Source organism: Zootoca vivipara, chromosome 3 (genome assembly GCF_965207765.1).
Source record: "Zootoca vivipara chromosome 3, rZooViv2.hap1.1, whole genome shotgun sequence".
Lineage (NCBI taxonomy): Eukaryota > Metazoa > Chordata > Lepidosauria > Squamata > Lacertidae > Zootoca > Zootoca vivipara.
This window is the reverse complement of record NC_142586.1, coordinates 108845516-108862582: the sequence shown is the minus strand read 5'-3', so window position 1 is coordinate 108862582 and position 17067 is coordinate 108845516. Positions and strand designations below refer to the sequence as shown.

At 41.3% G+C, this 17067-nt stretch overlaps 1 protein-coding gene across 3 annotated transcripts; it reads right to left on the bottom strand.

The window, feature by feature from the left end:
• Positions 1 to 35: 35 nt before the first annotated feature.
• On the bottom strand, positions 36 to 15334 carry CFAP36 (cilia and flagella associated protein 36). Of its 3 annotated transcripts, none has more exons than XM_035110944.3 (10): positions 15171 to 15334; positions 10545 to 10609; positions 8982 to 9083; positions 7897 to 8011; positions 6810 to 6897; positions 6511 to 6562; positions 5749 to 5857; positions 4749 to 4879; positions 2340 to 2525; positions 36 to 879 (listed from the first exon to the last, which is right to left on the bottom strand). In XM_035110944.3, exons 1-10 carry the CDS (start codon positions 15289 to 15291, stop codon positions 793 to 795), a joined length of 1056 nt encoding a protein of 351 aa, XP_034966835.2. In that variant the 5' UTR covers positions 15292 to 15334; the 3' UTR covers positions 36 to 792. The 3 variants fall into 3 exon arrangements, with proteins under 3 accessions (XP_034966835.2, XP_034966836.2, XP_088523555.1); XM_035110945.3 differs by having other exon boundaries at positions 2340 to 2504; XM_088667429.1 differs by lacking the exon at positions 2340 to 2525.
• Between the last annotated feature and the right edge of the window lie 1733 nt (positions 15335 to 17067).

Below are 17067 nucleotides of genomic sequence, written 5' to 3'. Positions count from 1 at the left end.
TTTTTTCAAAGAAAAAGATTACATCTGCCAACATGTCTCAGTTAAATACTATTTTAATAAAAAGTTACATGAAATGCGGATGAGCTGTGTTTCTTACTGTGTTGGAAATTTGTAGACAGTAGCCTTCTGGTGCCGGAAGCGCTAGGAGAGTGATTATTCTGAATAAAGCACAAATAATATTGAATGGGTTCACTTAAAATATATGAAAATATATTAGCTAATTCTGTTTCTTCAGCCTGCTTCAAACATTACACAGCATATTTATATGTAGGCAAATTTACAATGTGCCTACTTCTGTCCTGTAATTTGCAAGGTTGCCAAACTTCCGTCTCACGAGGCAATCTTGTGAGAAGAAAGGAACACTTGGAGCTCTATACAGTTGATTTTAAACTTCATGTTGATTTTAAACTTGACACTTCTACATTCATCTGTATATAAAATCAAAACAAGTTTAAACATTTTAATGTCAGTCTACCAATGTACTTTTAACAAAAGAACCGACAAATATTAAACCAAGCAAAGGAGTTACAGTGTTCACATTCAGCAATACATATTGGAATTGTAAGAATCTAAACTGCTGGATGCTTCATACTTTGGAACGACCAAGCCTACCTTAAAGTAAAACCATTACTTTTATCTAATTTTAAGTCTATTAAAAAAAAGAAAAAGTTAATGTTTAATATATAAAATCAAATTAATGCATACAATGTTTGTGAGCAAAGAATTCAGTTCATGGTTAAATATACTAAACAGTCATTCTTGTCCCCAACTCCTAAAAGCAGCTTCTCTGAACTATCGCTTATTAATAACTTCTTCTTTAAGTTTTGCTGCAAGGATTCTTTTCTTTAACAACCTTTGCTCCTCTTCTTCTGTCATTCCCTAAAAATAAAAATGTGAAATTTCAAACTGCAATATCCTTTGCCAAGTTACACATGTATGTAACTTTGTAACTAATGTAACTTTGTAACTAATGTAACTTTGTCTCTGTTAAAGTGTGCATAAGATTTTAGCCCATCAAGTATGGAAGAATAATTTTGTATAACACATTGTAGGTTCAGCAGTTTGTAAGGCAAATGTTACGGAGCTCTTTTCAGTGTACTTGCTTTAACTCTGCAAATGCACTCCTGACAAACACAGAGACCTGGACATCCATGGCTTAATCTAGGAGCACACCCAAACTGTGACCCTGTATCTTCTGAATAGTTATTCCCTGTTCTGCCTTCTGACTGACCAAGAGCATGTCTCTCTTGCCTAGATTAAGTTTCAATGTGTTCACCTTCATCCAGTCTATTACTGAGGACAGACATGGGCTTAGAACCAAGAAAGCTTCCTTGGATGTTGGTGGAAAGAAACGGCTGGGCGTCATCGGCATACTGTTGACACACAACCCCAGAACGCCCAACAGCCTTTCCCAATGTTTTCAAGTAAATGTTAAACAGCGTGCGGGACAGAAGAGAACCCTGAAGGAACCCCCAAGGCATCAAACAGGAGTGCCCTTCAACCACATTCTGGATTCGCGCCTCCAGAAAGGACCAAGAGTCTATGTAAAACAGTGCCTCCAAGTCCCATTCCAGCAAGGCTGCCCAGACAGATGCCATGGCCAACGGTATCAAAAGCCGCTGAGAGGTCCAGCAGAACCAACAGGGACACATGCCATATGCGGGATAGTACTGCCCTAGCTAATACTTGTCATCAGGATTGCTGCAAGAATGTGAAGCAGTCTGAACACATGTTATCTCACTTCCCACAGTTTACAATGTAGTCCTGAGCATGTCTACAATAAGTCTCACTAAGTTTGATAGGGCTTACTCTCAAGTAACTGCATAAAGGAGTGTAGCATAGTTAATGACACTTTTATAGGCAAATTAAAAGTTTTTGCTATTACATGTGTGCATGTGTTGAGCTATTCACACATGCAGGCGTGAATCAACTCACTGACCCTAGAGTGTACACTCTAGGTTTAGTGGCATATTAAATAGAAGCAAGTGGCCCAGCTCTTTTTTCCTTTTTGTGCATCAACCTTTTACTATGCAAGTATTACTGTAAGGATGTTTAGCATGTCTGTTTACCATTGTTGCTTTCTTAGCTCCCATTTCAACTCTGTTAGGAATTGTGGAAACAGGCTTGTAGTTGCATATCCTTAACTAGATGAGGAACTGGGCATAGACCTACTTATACTTTGAATACTGAGCAGTTGTGCTAGGATGCAGCCCTGCCCTCTGCCTACCCCACTACTGAGTGCTATTCAAAGCATTAGTTTGGAACTGCACATAGCCCTGCACCTCTCCAATTGGTTAGAACTGGTTAGTTAGAGCTGGCTAGAACATTCTCTCTTTTACCTCCTTAGAAGGTAACAGCTCTTCTTTCTGCTCTGTACTCTGTGGTGGTGGCGGCGGCGGCATATTAGTTTTGGACTCCTTCTTCAAAGCCATCAGTGCATCTCGTTTCTGCTTTAGATAGTCTTCACGCTCCCTGAGCTCTTGTGCTCCAAGTTCTGATAGTTTCTGGTAAGTAGAATTTACATTCTGTAATGTATTTTTGTCCAATTAGAGATTTGTGAATGAAATAATGCAAGCTTTGTCTTTTAAAAAGTGTTAGATTGGTAAAACTATATATAGTCCCAACAAAATGGAAAAACGTGATGAAGGACAAGCATGTTTGTTTAAAATGTATTTATTACAAGTTGTAACTGGATGCTACCCCCCTCCAAAAAAAAGGATTCCACCAGGGGCCTAGCACTTTAATTGCTGCTGTGTTTCGGTAGCCTTTAAGCAAGTAGGAAGGGAGGCCTGGAGCAAGCCGCAGGCAGAAAGAGAACATCAAGCACTCTGGATTGATTTAGTCTAAGCTAGAGAAGAATTGACATGGGTGGCACTGTGGGTTAAACCACAGAGCCTAGGGCTTGCAGATCAGAAGGTTGGCGGTTCGAATCCCTGTGACGGGGTGAGCTCCTGTTGCTTGGTCCCTGCTCCTGCCAACCTAGCAGTTCAAAAGCACGAAGTTCAAGTAGATAAATAGGTACCGCTCCGGTGAGAAGGTAAATGGCATTTCCGTGCGATTCTCTGGGGTTCTCCAAAAGGGGCTTAGTCATGCTGGCCACATGACCCGGAAGCTGTATGCCGGCTCCCTAGGCCAGTAAAGCGAGATGAGCGCCGCAATCCCAGAGTCATCCGCAACTGGACCTAACGGTCAGCGGCCCCTTTACCTTTACCTTAGAGAAGAATTGAGGGAGCAGGTACCATTCCTTTTCTAATGCACCTATGTATTATGAGTGGAACTTTGTTAAGAACTATGGTAGCATCACTAGGTACACGCAAGCCACAATATTTTTTGCAGTATACACGTTCACTGGTTTTGTACATTATGCCGAGGAGATCAAGGCTTGCTACCAGGTGTACAGTCAACTGAGAGTCACAGTTGGTCCTTGCTGCCTGATAAGTGTACCTGATGAGTAAGCATGCTTGACACACTTACACTTTACATGTTTAATGTACACCTAAAATGAAAAAGTAGTACTTTCTTTTCTAAATTCTCCAAGGCATATAAAGGCTCACCTGGGAGGGGATTTGATAATGAGCTTCTTTCAAATTAATATAAGAGGGAAAATGTATATACCAAAGTTGGTCCCTACAGATACAGATACATTGGCAGACCTATATTTAGTCAGAATATAGTACTAAAGATAATATATGTGAAAGGAGCAGGGAGACTGCAGGATATATTACATTTTCAAGACCTTCTGCAAAGATGTCATAAACACAGGAATGCATGATTGTTGGACTCAGATTTCCAGAAGTGACATTCTCTTTTAAAAGATATAAAACTGACATATGAACAACAGATGCCTTCTTAATTCAACTCAGCTGAACTGTTTAACTAGGTCTGCCCTATCCTGCCACGTGACCAACAGACCACATCATCAACACTCTTCTTACTCTCTTAAAAAGAGAATGAACAATGGAATTCAAATTCAATCTCTGAGCACATTTATTCTAAATCTAATTACAACTATGTATTTTTTTCCTCCAAACTGTAAGGTCAGTTTGTGGCATGTGCTGTTTTAAAAGTATTGGGGCAGACAATGTCTCATTAACATTTATGCTGACACATACCTTGTTGTGTATGGAGTTGTGTATGGAGTTCCTTAGGATGTCTGAATACTGCTGAAGTGTGCTGAAAGTCAAATATCTATATCTAAAAAACTAAAATCATCCTCCTCCTCCTCCATAAAAGCCTAGTTACCCATCCTACTCATTCCTTGTGATTGTGCTATTCATTTTTGCTTTCTACGCAGAGTTACCTTTGCTTCTCGTATTCTACTGACTTCCTGGCACCTGGCTTCTCCCATCAGCACATTTAAACACCTGACAAAACTTAACATTTCATTCTGACATTCTAACTGATTTTGCATGTCGATTCCACTCTCCTTACCTTCTATCTTCCTAAGATTGTAACTCTGAAGATAGATATTTTTCTTGTTTCCATTTTATATATGGCACCTAGTTCTAGTGATGTTCAATAAATAATATTCCAATGGTTCAAGCCAGCATTCCTCAACAGGGTGCCCCCCCAGATGATTTGAACTACAATTCCCATCATGCCTGAGCACTAGGCACCAAGCTGGAGAACCCTGGATCAAAATTTCTAAATATTTATATACAACTATACCATAAAAAAAGTAATCCAAAATGACATACTAGCTACTAAATAATATTAGTTATCTTAAATGAAGTGAGCATTCAGCTTACACGTCCTTCAGTCCCCACTTGCTTTGCTACACATTCAGAGCCATTCCCTATGGTTTTCTTCCGACTCTCTTCCTTCAGTTTGGCAGAGGGTAGTTCCCGGGTAGGCAAGTGTTTGTGTTTTGCCTCTCGACCTAAATTTACATTGAAAGGAACTAATCCATCATATGTTCATCATACTAATACAAATCAAAGGTAAGGGATCTCTGTACCTTGATGGATTTTAACCAAAGAGCAAGAATTTTAAAAACAATTCTTCATTTCCTAGAGGCTTCCCAAATACTAATATTTTATGGATTGTATTCCAACTAAGTCCACTACATTAAATGAGGCTACTCTAATTTAACCATTTCCATTAACTTCACTAGGTCTTCTGAGCAGAAAGAACACACAAAATAAACACTGTGAAGTGCTTTACTCATCAAAAACAAAATACCAGGTTTTATTCCGTGTTCACGGTGTTTTTAATCTCCTTCAGTTCTGAATCTTTGAGGTCTGTTCTCTAGTTTGTTACATGAAGTGGGACTGAGCCTTAACAGGAAAGCAGGAGCAAGGTCTTCTGTTGAGACTTAAGACATTTCCCGTCTGAGCTGTAGGGAGAGCTGCATGGCCTGCCTGAAGACCTCTTGACATCCATGAAGAAATACCATTTATAGTAAGAATAACTGTTTCTTCTCCCCATCCCAATTTCCTCTGGAACATGTCAGGTGAAATTGCTCTTGGGATGAACTGACAGATGGGTTTTGCTCACGCTTAGAGTCTGAACAATTGCTATACCAGGTTTCCAAAGAGCCCCTGCTTTTCATTTTTCAAACATACAACTCAAAGTTCAACTGAAGCATCAAAATTCTCTTCCCCCCCACCAGCATTCCCATTTAAATGTCAATTCCCATTTATTTATAATATTTTATGATCACCCAATCCAAAGTCCTGAGTGCTTCACACCAAGTTACGCTGTATATTTTCTCATCTCTGTATTTTAGATACTTGCAGATAATCATACCTGATGAATGTTTTGTAGTATGGTCAGCAGACTCTTTAGTTCCTGCACTTTCACTCAGATGTCCTGGAGATTTGTGTGCACCATCAGATGATCTCTGTTTCTCATGTGACTATATATTTAAAGGGGGGGGAGAGATAATAGAACAGTATCAAGTAACGCACTCAAGACACTAAAAACAAGTACAGTAAAAGCCACATACTGTATAGCTTTTCGCAGTCTTAGAGCTACTAAAATACGTTTTGACAAACGCTATTTATTTCACAAAATTATGCTCTCACAAATTAATTAGGTATGTAAGCTTGATCTCAATTAAAACATGGGAACTTGTGTGTGTGTTCTGCTATGGCCAACTTTAAAATCATCCTTATGGTCTTCTCCACCCATGTATGGGAAATTTAAGCTCCCCCCTTCAGTCTCCCCAATCACACATATCCAAAAGACCTCTCAGAAAGTAAGGGGCCCTTCAGAATATTTTCTCACACCATCATCAGTCAGCTTCCTGAACGATTTGCTCAATAGTGTGATAAAGGGACACTCATCATATCCATGTGATCAAGTTCACAAAAGAAAAGGGGGGGGGGAAGGAAATGAGAGTTGCAAAGAAAGCATATGTAACAGGGATATGCTAGTAATTTTATTAAGCCACCAAAGCATGATGAGAAGCACGTGTATTTGATGGAAGGCTGGATTTATAGAGCTATAATTAAATAATAACATCACTACATCCACAGAATAGATTAATTCAATTGAACTTCAGCATGCCTCATTAGTTCTTTTCCTTTCTTGCTCCAGATCATATTCTTCCTTTGACTTTCTGCAAAACAGAATATGAGGGAACATGCAATTCAACAGTTCACTTTTTTATCTGCTCACTCACAATGCAAAAACAATGAGCAGCCTCTCCTGACAGTCAAAGTGTGCCCAATTCTGGGGATCCCTTCCTTTTCCCCTCAACCACTTGTGCCCCAACCCATGAAATTCAGAAGGTTCTCCCAACTCTCAGAACAGGCACTTGGAGGCCACAATTTGTTAAAGAAACAAAGCAAAAAGGTTCTTTTTACCTGAGAACCTCCCTTAATATTTTCATTTCTTCTTCTTCAATTTCAGTATATGCATCAGACCCATCTGTCAAACAATCAGGTAGCACACCTGTTTAAGAAAAGAAAAGAAAAGAAAAGAAAAGAAAAGAAAGAAAGAAAGAAAGAAAGAGGAGTAAAGAAGGATGACATTCAGTTTTCCTCAGATGAAGTACAAGCTGTTATCTAATTGTCAAAATGTGCACAGAAACTTGAAGAGAACTTTTAGAAGTGATTATTTTTAGGGGATTTCCAAAGGAATTATCTGCATATGTGTAAAATAAAAAGACATTTGTTACAGAAATCTTGGAAGATTATTAAAGAAAGAGAGAGATTGGAAACTCAAGCATCTGTAGCAACATCTTGAACTCTGTTTGAATCCCACATAACAAACCTAACAGACAATTTTACGGTTGGTTTAAAAGAAATATGAAACAGATCACAGAAAAAGGCATTTTAATTAATAGATATTGCTTCATACAAATTCAGTCAAGTAAGAGAACTATCCATCATTTAAGTCCTTCCCTGCCCCTCTTTTCCAAATGACTGAAAGCCCAGCTCCTTCAAGGATGGAGGAGAAAGGAAATTATGTACAGTAGCTGCTTTTCAACTATCCCAAGCTGTCCTGTGGGACAACCAAGGTACAAACAACTTGGAAAAAGCAGAGTATGTAATTCAGCTCCCCTCTCATTTTGGGCTGCCCATTTGAGCATTGACTACAGCAACAGGAAGGAGAACAAGAAAAACCCAGAAAGAACTCACCTTAGTCCCTTCACTGGGCAGTAAATGACACATCCTTTTAGCCTATCTTCTTCCTCTATTTATCTTTCTGCCTTCACACTTTCCCTTCTCTGCTCCTCATTGCCATTTCAAAATATTTTTTCTTTCTGCCCTCTTAGCCTTCAGTATTTTGCCCCTTTAATGCCATTCTTTCAACTCCCTCGCTGTTGTGTCTCATGCCCCTTTTGAGCCCACTGAAGCCCCCTGCCTCAGAAACACCTAAAGCCACCCCTGGTGTCAGCAAATGAAGAGATGAAATGGGAAGACAAGTTTCTCATTGGCAGTTACTCACCATTTCTTTCCTGAATTATTCTTATGGCTTGCAATTGCATTTCAATATTTTTCTGGACCATCATCTCTTTAAACAACCTGAAATCTTCAGCTGCCAATACTGGCTGCAAGATAGCCTGTGAGGGGAAAGATGTTTTAAATCTTACAGTGCAAACAAATTTGCAGTCTGATCAATTTTTTTTAGGGAGGAAAGTTCTGAAAAAGTTATTGTACCACCACCTACACGGCTTTATAGCTTTCCTCCTATACCACCTTACGTAGGAGTAAGCCCCACAGTATCGATGAAAGTTACTTATGATAAGATATTAAGACAGGATTGCATTGTCCTTTAATCAAGTATTCCTACAAATCAAGAGTATATATAATATTGGAATACAGGAAATCATCTAGTCAAATACCTTTTTCCAGGAGGTTACAATAATGAACATTTATATCAGAACTAGGCAACCTCTGGCCCTCCAGGCCTCTCTTTTCAGCCTCCCACCAACTGGCAGCCTGAGGCACAGCCATAGCTTGCTCTTACTGCATCAATACTTACTGTATGTGCTCATATGTGCCTGCAGAAACATTAAGTTTTTGCAACTGTCCTTGATAGTAAGAAGTATTTTAATTAGTATATTGTTTAATTGTGCTACATGTTAATAGCAATATAATCTGCAACACTGAGAGCACATCCTGAGTAAGCAGGTAGTGCAGCTACAAAACCAGAAACTTGCACCTGATCCCATGTGCTTTTTCACCACTGCCATGGAACCAAACCACAGGTAACTTGCTAAGACACCATCATCATTAGTATTCCACTTTTTTCTCAGCTTCTGGAGGAAAGTTGAGTGACAAGGGCTACAGTCTTAAACATATTTTAAACATGAGTTCCATTACCTTCAATGCTCATTCTTTTTAGCCCAATTACTTTTAATTTGTGAGGTTTTATATATACAAAGGGTGCATTCTGTTAAACTGAAACATCACTGTGTGTGTTTGACACAGGAGGGTTGTTTTTTTTTAATACAAATGAAAATATATACAAAAGGAACACAATCACATATCTCCAGGATTGTTTTTTAACTTTGCTAAAAGAAAATTTACCTGTGAGGTACGAGTCTTGGCAAGAGGAGACATACAGGCTTCTTGGAATTTGTCTTCATTGATTCCAACTTCTTTAAGGTAACTGTCTAATAACTTTTCAACCTGCAAAAAATGGATGGTGGAAAAGATTATTCCACAATTCTCTATAGCCTTGAATACCCCCTTCCTTTAAACTTGGATATATTTATTTATTTATTTTAAAAAATGTAAGTCATTGTACATAAGTTAGTTTACTTGGTTTGCTGCTGCCACGTTTTCCTATTTCTCTTAATTTTTATATAAGCATATATGTGCATGATGTTTTACAAAATACAGGAGTACATCCCTAGAATTTGAGATTTGCAATCAATAAAGGGAAAACAACAGTGGAAGAGGAGAGAAAGGATAGTGGAAGGGATTAGGGAAATAATATGTGGTGATTTCAGTTGCACTTGCTTAGGCTTAGCTACAATACAGAATAGGAACTATGGGGGTTGTGCCCAAAGGTATATTGAAAAAGTGGGCTTAGAGGAGGAATCTGAATGAAGAGATATGGAAATGCAGAGGTGCTCTAGGGGGCAGTTCAAGGCCTAGGGATCAAGAATGCAGAAATAATGGAGGCCTTCGGAGAATACCCAGACAGTTAAGGGGGGGGGTGGTTCTGTATAAGTCATCATAGGCAGTATGTATTGGGATGTAAGTGGAGAGAAGGGGGACAAGGCCAAAGAAAGTGCTCAGGTGGATAGTTATCACTGTGCGTTACTAAGACACTATGGATGCAGATGAGGACTTAATATCACAAACAGGCTGTTCAGATCATGGTACATGTCTGCGTAATTGGCTTATTAGTTTTCCCACATTCCATTTCTTCAGTTACAGACATTAGTTGCTCTTCAGCCATTTGCCACCCACTAATGAACTTGACAGAATGCTTTCTTGTGCTGTCTTTTTCTTGTTGCTCCCCTCTGTCACTCCTCTCCAGCCCTTCACTATTTTTTTCTTGTTTAGGTACATATGCAAGTACAACTGCTGCTAATATTCTTGCTGTGATGGAAACACAACAAATATAAATAATTCTAAGTGGTCTGAAACAGCAGGACTTGGATGTGCCAGGTTATGCCATAATTCAAGACAAAGTACAACAGGAGCTCACTCCTAAAATCTTATTTTCAGACTCAATCACAGGAGCAATGAGCCATAGTTTTAATCTTTAGAAAGAAAAGAATGGCTATAGAAATGATTGACTGAATGGGATGAAAGCAGGAAAAAAGATTCAGGCAGTTGCTTTTGATTGCAGTCATACAACCACAGCAGTATCAAGTTCTGTCTCAGCACAAAATGAAAGGATACAGTTTCTTCAATCTAGAGCATCTGCAACAAACTAGGACAATGATAACTAAGCACAATGCAAAGACTCAAAGTTGGCAGAACAATAGCTCTTTTACATTAAACCATTAGTCAGCTAATTTAAAAAAAAATCAATACTCATAGGAATATATAAGTTGCCAGAAGTGGTGCACAAACCATTCCTGTTTCAATAGCACATTTTTCTTAAAAAGTGAAAATAAAACAACCACTACTCACCAGAGCTTTATATTCCTGATGAATCTCAGTGTAAGACAGCTTGCTTTCTTCTTCTTCATCAAAAACTAAGGAGACAAGTTTTACTTTTCTTTAAAATGAGAACTCTCTCAAAAAAAGTTTCAAATGACATTCCTAGTATAGTGAAATTTATCTAAATACAAAAGGTAAAACCACCCATAACATTATATGGCCACTCCAACAGGCAATTGTGTCTCACTTCCAGATTCCCACCCCCCCACCACCACCACCCCCTTTAACAGACCTGTATGGAACTTTGCAGGCATTCTCACCCCCTCCATAGTGAGGAAAGCCTGCCAAAACCAAAGGGCTTTGTACTGGACACCTTTATGTTGCTGTGGAATTAAAATGTGTGGACAAGGTTGCTCAATTCTGAGGGCACAAATCAGATTTCACATGAAAAGCTGCAGTAGTTTTCCTGCAAGGGCAACCAGCACAGTTTTAGTATAAGTAACAAGAGGAAATGTGTAATCTCCCCTGGTATTTTGTGTCCAGATGTTCTACAAACTGATAGTAAGAAACAGACCAAATTGTGGACAGACAGATCCAAGGGCCTTTGCGCTAGGTTTCTTTAAAATTGATTTTCAGGTGGGAAGAACTAGAAGAGATTTGATTTCCAAGTAGAATTATTCCTTCTGATTACAAGCTTGACCTGTCAGTCAAAGCAGAGCTTTCCCTCTTCCCACTCTGATGTTTGATTTCCCTCTTCCAACCCACCCTGGCATTATGGCCAGCTTAGAGACATTAATGTCGCTTTCAGCAAATGTTTGTCTACAACATTTTTTGAATGTCTGGATTGCTTATGCATCACACAGCATTTCAGGGCACCCCACTTCAAATGATGCTACCTTGTACAGATCCTACTTTGTTTCTGACAAGCCAAAAATCCCCCCACAGTAACAACTTTGCCTTGGGATTCAGTTGAATCTGGACACCCCTACTCCTAACCCCTCTACTTTCAGCAAATCATATCTATTCCGAGCATCCTCAGCAATGAAATTCATAAGTCTACCCTTTTCAGCAATCCAGATAGGATTTTGATGCACAATTTGGAAAATCTCAAATCACAAGTTTCACTCAAAATGTACACAAACAAACTAGAACACTGTTTCAAGCAGCAGCCCTAGGCAACAACATACTTCAGTTTAACAACATCTGATGTAAGATAGCTGTCTGTATGGACAACAGAGTAATACGGTAATGATATAATAATCTACAAAAAATCCAGAAGTGCTCTGATGAAAATTCAGCTAACTTCCCTGACACTTGGAATAAGCAAATCATTCCAAAAACCAAGTGGTTGATAACAGAAGTCTAACAAAGATTCAGTTTCATCTTGCCTGTAGCAAGGACAAAGAGTCGTACCTTGGAAGTCGAACGGAATCCGTTCCGCAAGTCATTTCGACTTCCAAAACATTCAAAAACCAAATCATGGCATCTGATTGGCTGCAAGAAACTCCTGCAGGCAATCAGGACATTCAGGTTCCAAAAGAATATTCGCAAACTGGGAGCCAAAACATCCAAGATCCAGGGGGTTTGGGATCCAAGGTACGACTGTACTTCAAATGGAATAACTGAGAAGTATTTTGAGGCAGTTCAAAAGGTTTCCAGCTAACAAAAAAAAACCCAAAATAAGTAAATGCTTCCTTCTGTTCCTCATTGATCTTCAGTGAGCCATCTGCTAAACATTTATAAGGTTATAGAACTCCCCCTTTCCCCCTAAGAACCCAACAATAAAAATAAGATGACTAGCAATTTCTTCAAACCACTACAATATCTTTGCTTTATTATATGCTTTAAAGCAGGCATCCCCAAACTGCAGCCCTCCAGATGTTTTGGCCTTCAACTCCCATGATTCCTAGCTAAGAGGACCAGTGGTCAGGGATGATGGGAATTGTAGTCCAAAACATCTGGAGGGCCGAAGTCTGGGGATGTCTGCTTTAAAGCATACTGTTGTTGCACTTGCAAACCTCATTCATTTTGGAAGGGTGTGTGCACTAATTGCATGCTATATATTTGGAATCAGCTGCTCCCTATTGAACTTAGACAAGGCTGAAAACTTACTTTTAAGAGGGCTTTCTCTGAAGTTTGATGCGGCTATTTTACACTGTATACTCAATTTGTATATTCTGATGTGTTTAAGATCTGCTTTTAAATTGCTATGTATATATTTATTGCTAATATATTATGTTTTCTGGCATACACAACTTCAGAAACATTTCTTGGGAAGCAATTTAAACATTTTAAAGTAACTAAATTATCTATCAAATTGCATCTCATTGTACAGTACAGGTATGTGGGTGAGTGAGCCCAATACAGGCTCAAGCTTAAACAATGTAGCTGCAGAATTTTTTTTAAGGGGGAGACCTTTCTGAAATTAAGAGCCAGCAACTCACATTCTAACAAGTAAAGGATGATCAATCTTAAAAACCTTTACCATATTTTACAAAATTTGTTGTTGTTGTTGTATTTATTTTACAAAATAAATCAGCCCAATCCTGCTGTAGCCACGCATGCTTAAAAATGCCATGAACAGCTTCAGAACATGAATGGAAATGCCTACTCTACTGAAAGCAAGAAATGGCAGACATACATGCACATTCCAAACACTTGTTCAGTGAATACCCATACTCCTTGATCCAGTAAAGCAATAAACACATGGACAAGCTGTTTACATATGCAGATGTCTTATTGTCCAAGTGTGTTTAAATTTGCTCTCCAGACAACATACTTCAGGAAACTTTTAAAGGGCTGCATAAACACTTCTTCATCCAGATTTTAAAATAAAAATAATAAAATCCTGGATTCCAAACATTCCCTTTCTTGCCCACTTCACAAAATTCACATCCTCCAATCTATTTAGTATCTGCCTCCAGCTTTTCTAGGAATGTTCCAACCAGAATAGAGCCAACAACAGTAAGCTATCTCCCACCAAAAGAATTAAGAGTCATAAAAAGTATCTGCCTGCCTCAGCAAAATGCAATAGTGACTCAGTGCAAAAGCTATTAAAAACTGCAAGGTACACGGATAGAGAAGCTCAAAATGAAAAGGTTCTGGGAGATTTGACAGCTCTGTAATTCTGACGTCTTAGCAACTTCACTGAATTCTTTACTTAAGAGATTTTATTTGTGTGATTCTTTACTTAAGAGATTTTAGGACCTACCCTGTTTCCCCTTTTTTAATACGTAGTCATAAAGTAAGCCATGGCAGGGTTTTTAAGTATTTGAGAAATATAAGACATACCCCGAAAATAAGCCATACTTCCGCGCCGCGGAAACCAACCTCCACAGGCACCTCCACTCACAGAGTCACTCCATGCAGCCAGCACTGCAGGAGCGCGATCAGCTATGAAGAGGCGCTCCAAGAGCTCCGCTTAACAGCTGATCGCGCTCCCGCCTTGCTGGCTGCATCCCCGCGCTCTGCCTTCTCGTCCACCGCCATCCCTGCCACTTCCGTGCTCGCCGCCACTGCTGGGCTCACTGCTTCTTCCTTGCCTGGCCCGGCCAAGGAGCTTGGAGCGCCCTGCAGCGGCGGGCGGAGCGCATGAGCCAGCGGCCTCTGCCTGGCCCGGCCAAAGACGCCTGCCACCCCGCCACCCGGAACTGGGGGCTGCTGCAGCGCCGAGCACTCAAGACAGCCCAGCAGCGCCCTGAGCCAGCGCCCTGAACCGTAAAAACCGTACCGGTAATTAAAAAATAAGACATCCCACCGAAAGTAAGCCACCCTGTGTTTTTTGAGGGGGGGAGTTATAAGACGGTGTCTTAAAAAGGGGAAAACACGGTACTACACATACAGCAGAAATCTACAAAATAACCAATATGTGCACAATCCAGTCCAAAATAAAGCCCCCCCCCTTTTAACATCCCAACAGAAACGTTACTTGAGGTATTTTGTTCCATCAGGTTTGACACATGCACTTAATTAAATTATGCTTTGGGAGGGGGTACAACCGCAAGCATGCTACAACGATGGGAATTTTATTTTTACCTCTCAGTATAGCCAATGGACATCCCAATGAAGCATGAGCACGAATCACCCAACTACAAAGCGAAAGACTGTTACCTGCATCAGGCCAGGACAAAATCTACAATGTCCAGCATCCCTAGAGGGTCTGGCACTTGCACTATCCGGAAAGGATTTCACTTTTATGCGCTTTGAAGGGATTTCGTTTCTAAGCGCCCTTGAGAACTGAATCAGCCCCAAATCATAGCTGTCAAGTTCTCCCTTTTTTTAAGCGAAATTCCCTTATGCTGAATAGGCTTCCTCGCGAGAAAAGGAGAAATTTGACAGCTATGCCCCAAATTAAATAATAACGACGATCATTCACGCAGCCTCCCCTGGTCCCTAAGTGCCAATGGGCCTCTTTAAATACATTTCTCAGAAATGAGGGGACGGGGGACACAAAAACAGATTTTTTAAAACCGGAGAGTGGGGGGAAGACTGCAGGGGGATTCCCCATCGGGGGAGTGGGGGATAAAGGCTGTGAGGGAAGGATACGCTTATTCTTATTTCCTTCTTTCCCGCCTTTCCTACCATATATTAATGGGAGGTGGTTCTCCACCCGCCCGCCCTCCGACCCGCTCCCCCCCCCCCCCGGTCGCTTCTCACCCTCGCACTTGTGCTCCACGAACTCCAGGATGGGGATGGACCAGGCGGGGCTGCGGAGGAAGCCGGCGATGCTGTCTACCACCCACTCCACCTCCGCCTCCGCCTCCCCCTCGGCCGCCATCTCATCTCCCCTCCCCTCTCTCTCACAGGCTCCCTCACGAAACACGGGTGCGCGCCCGCGCGCGCGGCCTTCGAGGTGCGGGCGGGCGCGGGGAGGGGGGGAAGGGAGGACAGGGGAAAGAAGAAGGGAAAAAGGCGGGCGGGAGGAAGAAAAAAAGAAAGAACCACAAGGGCCTCACGCAAGGCGGCGGTTGGGGGGGGGCGGTTCGGTTTCCGTCACTATGGCAACTGCCGTCACGGAATGGGAAGCGGGGAGGAGGAGAGAAGGGAAGCGCAAGAGCACGTATTGTTACGCGCGCGCGGCTGCGGCGACGCTACCCCGCCCTCCTAAGGAGCAATCCAGTCACGCGCTCGCTTTCTTTCTCCATCCGCGACGCGAAGGCGCATGCGCGTCGTGTTCGAAGTGGCGCTACGTGTTCCGTTATGTGTAGATCGAAAACGTCAGTCTCCAACCGCCCGCTGCGGGGCGCGCGAGGTTCGCGAGCTCGCGGCAAACGCCGATGCGGAATATTGAGGGGGGCGGGGGGCATAGCTGCCAAGTTTTCCCTTTTCTCGCGAGGAAGCCTATTCAGCATAAGGGAAAATCCCTTAAAAAAAGGGATAACTTGGCAGCTATGGCGGGGGGGGGGGGAGAGAGAGCCTGCCCCTATTGCTTCGTGTGCTGTTGATATATAAAGGAAACTAGGAAATAAAGCCCTAAGCGGTACCTTCACATCCTCGCAATGACTTTACGCGGCAAATATTGGTTTATGGAACCAATTAGCGCACACAAAAACCACACCCCTCAAATTATGGGAATACAGTACATCAGTCAGGGCATGGACCAATTAGGGAAATCTGGCGGCTGCTGCAGCCCCTTCTAGTCCCCTCTCAATTGCGGGGATGGAGGGGGGGTTATAGCAAAAGGCGCACTCTATAAAAAAAGGGTTGCCCGGGGGTCTTGTGTGGCACTTGGAAGACTCATTTTTATAGTGGCATGTGCTTATGTTGTATAAAGGGTACTCATGTTATCCTTGGAGGGATGATGGTGATGGTGGTGATTATGATAACAACAATACTGCTCTGCCTTTTCCCCTCAAGGTGTGCTAAAGATAAAAATAAGGACAGGTAAAAACATAGGGGAAAATAGCATTAAAAAAATAAACATGTTTAATTTGTTTTTAAAATTGACAATATTTAATGTCAGACAATAAACATGTCAGACACAATATGTTTGTGTGGGTAACTCTCTCTGCATTTTCCTGAGGGGAGCTCTACAAAAAAAAGGTTTATGCCACAATGAACCTGATAGACTTTTGAAACGCCACACAACTCTGCTTAATATTTAACAGAAAGGCAGGTAGGACACCTTTGAGGGAAATATTCATGGACCGGAGCAACAGCAACGACAAAAAATTATATATATAAAAATGTAAACTGGGCATGTGGGTGTGTTTCCCCTTTTCATCAAAACCGCTTGACCGATTGAGGTGAAATTTTGACACAGCATCACATGCGAATGTCCGAAGGCTATAGGAAAGTTTGCTAAGACAGATGTCACACCTCCGCCAGGTAAAACCCCCAAAACCCCGTGTTTCAAAACACACCACTCAGACGAAAATGTATGCTGGAGAAAGAACCAGGTTGCAAGCCAGCGCCCTCTAGCAGTGGCTACACTGGTAGTGCACCTATAAAACATTTCCTCTCAACAGCACCTCGACTCCCGTTTACATACTAGGCCGAAGCCTTTACAGACTAGGCCGATTGGAGGTACTGACTCGCCTGGGTGGGGGTTGGA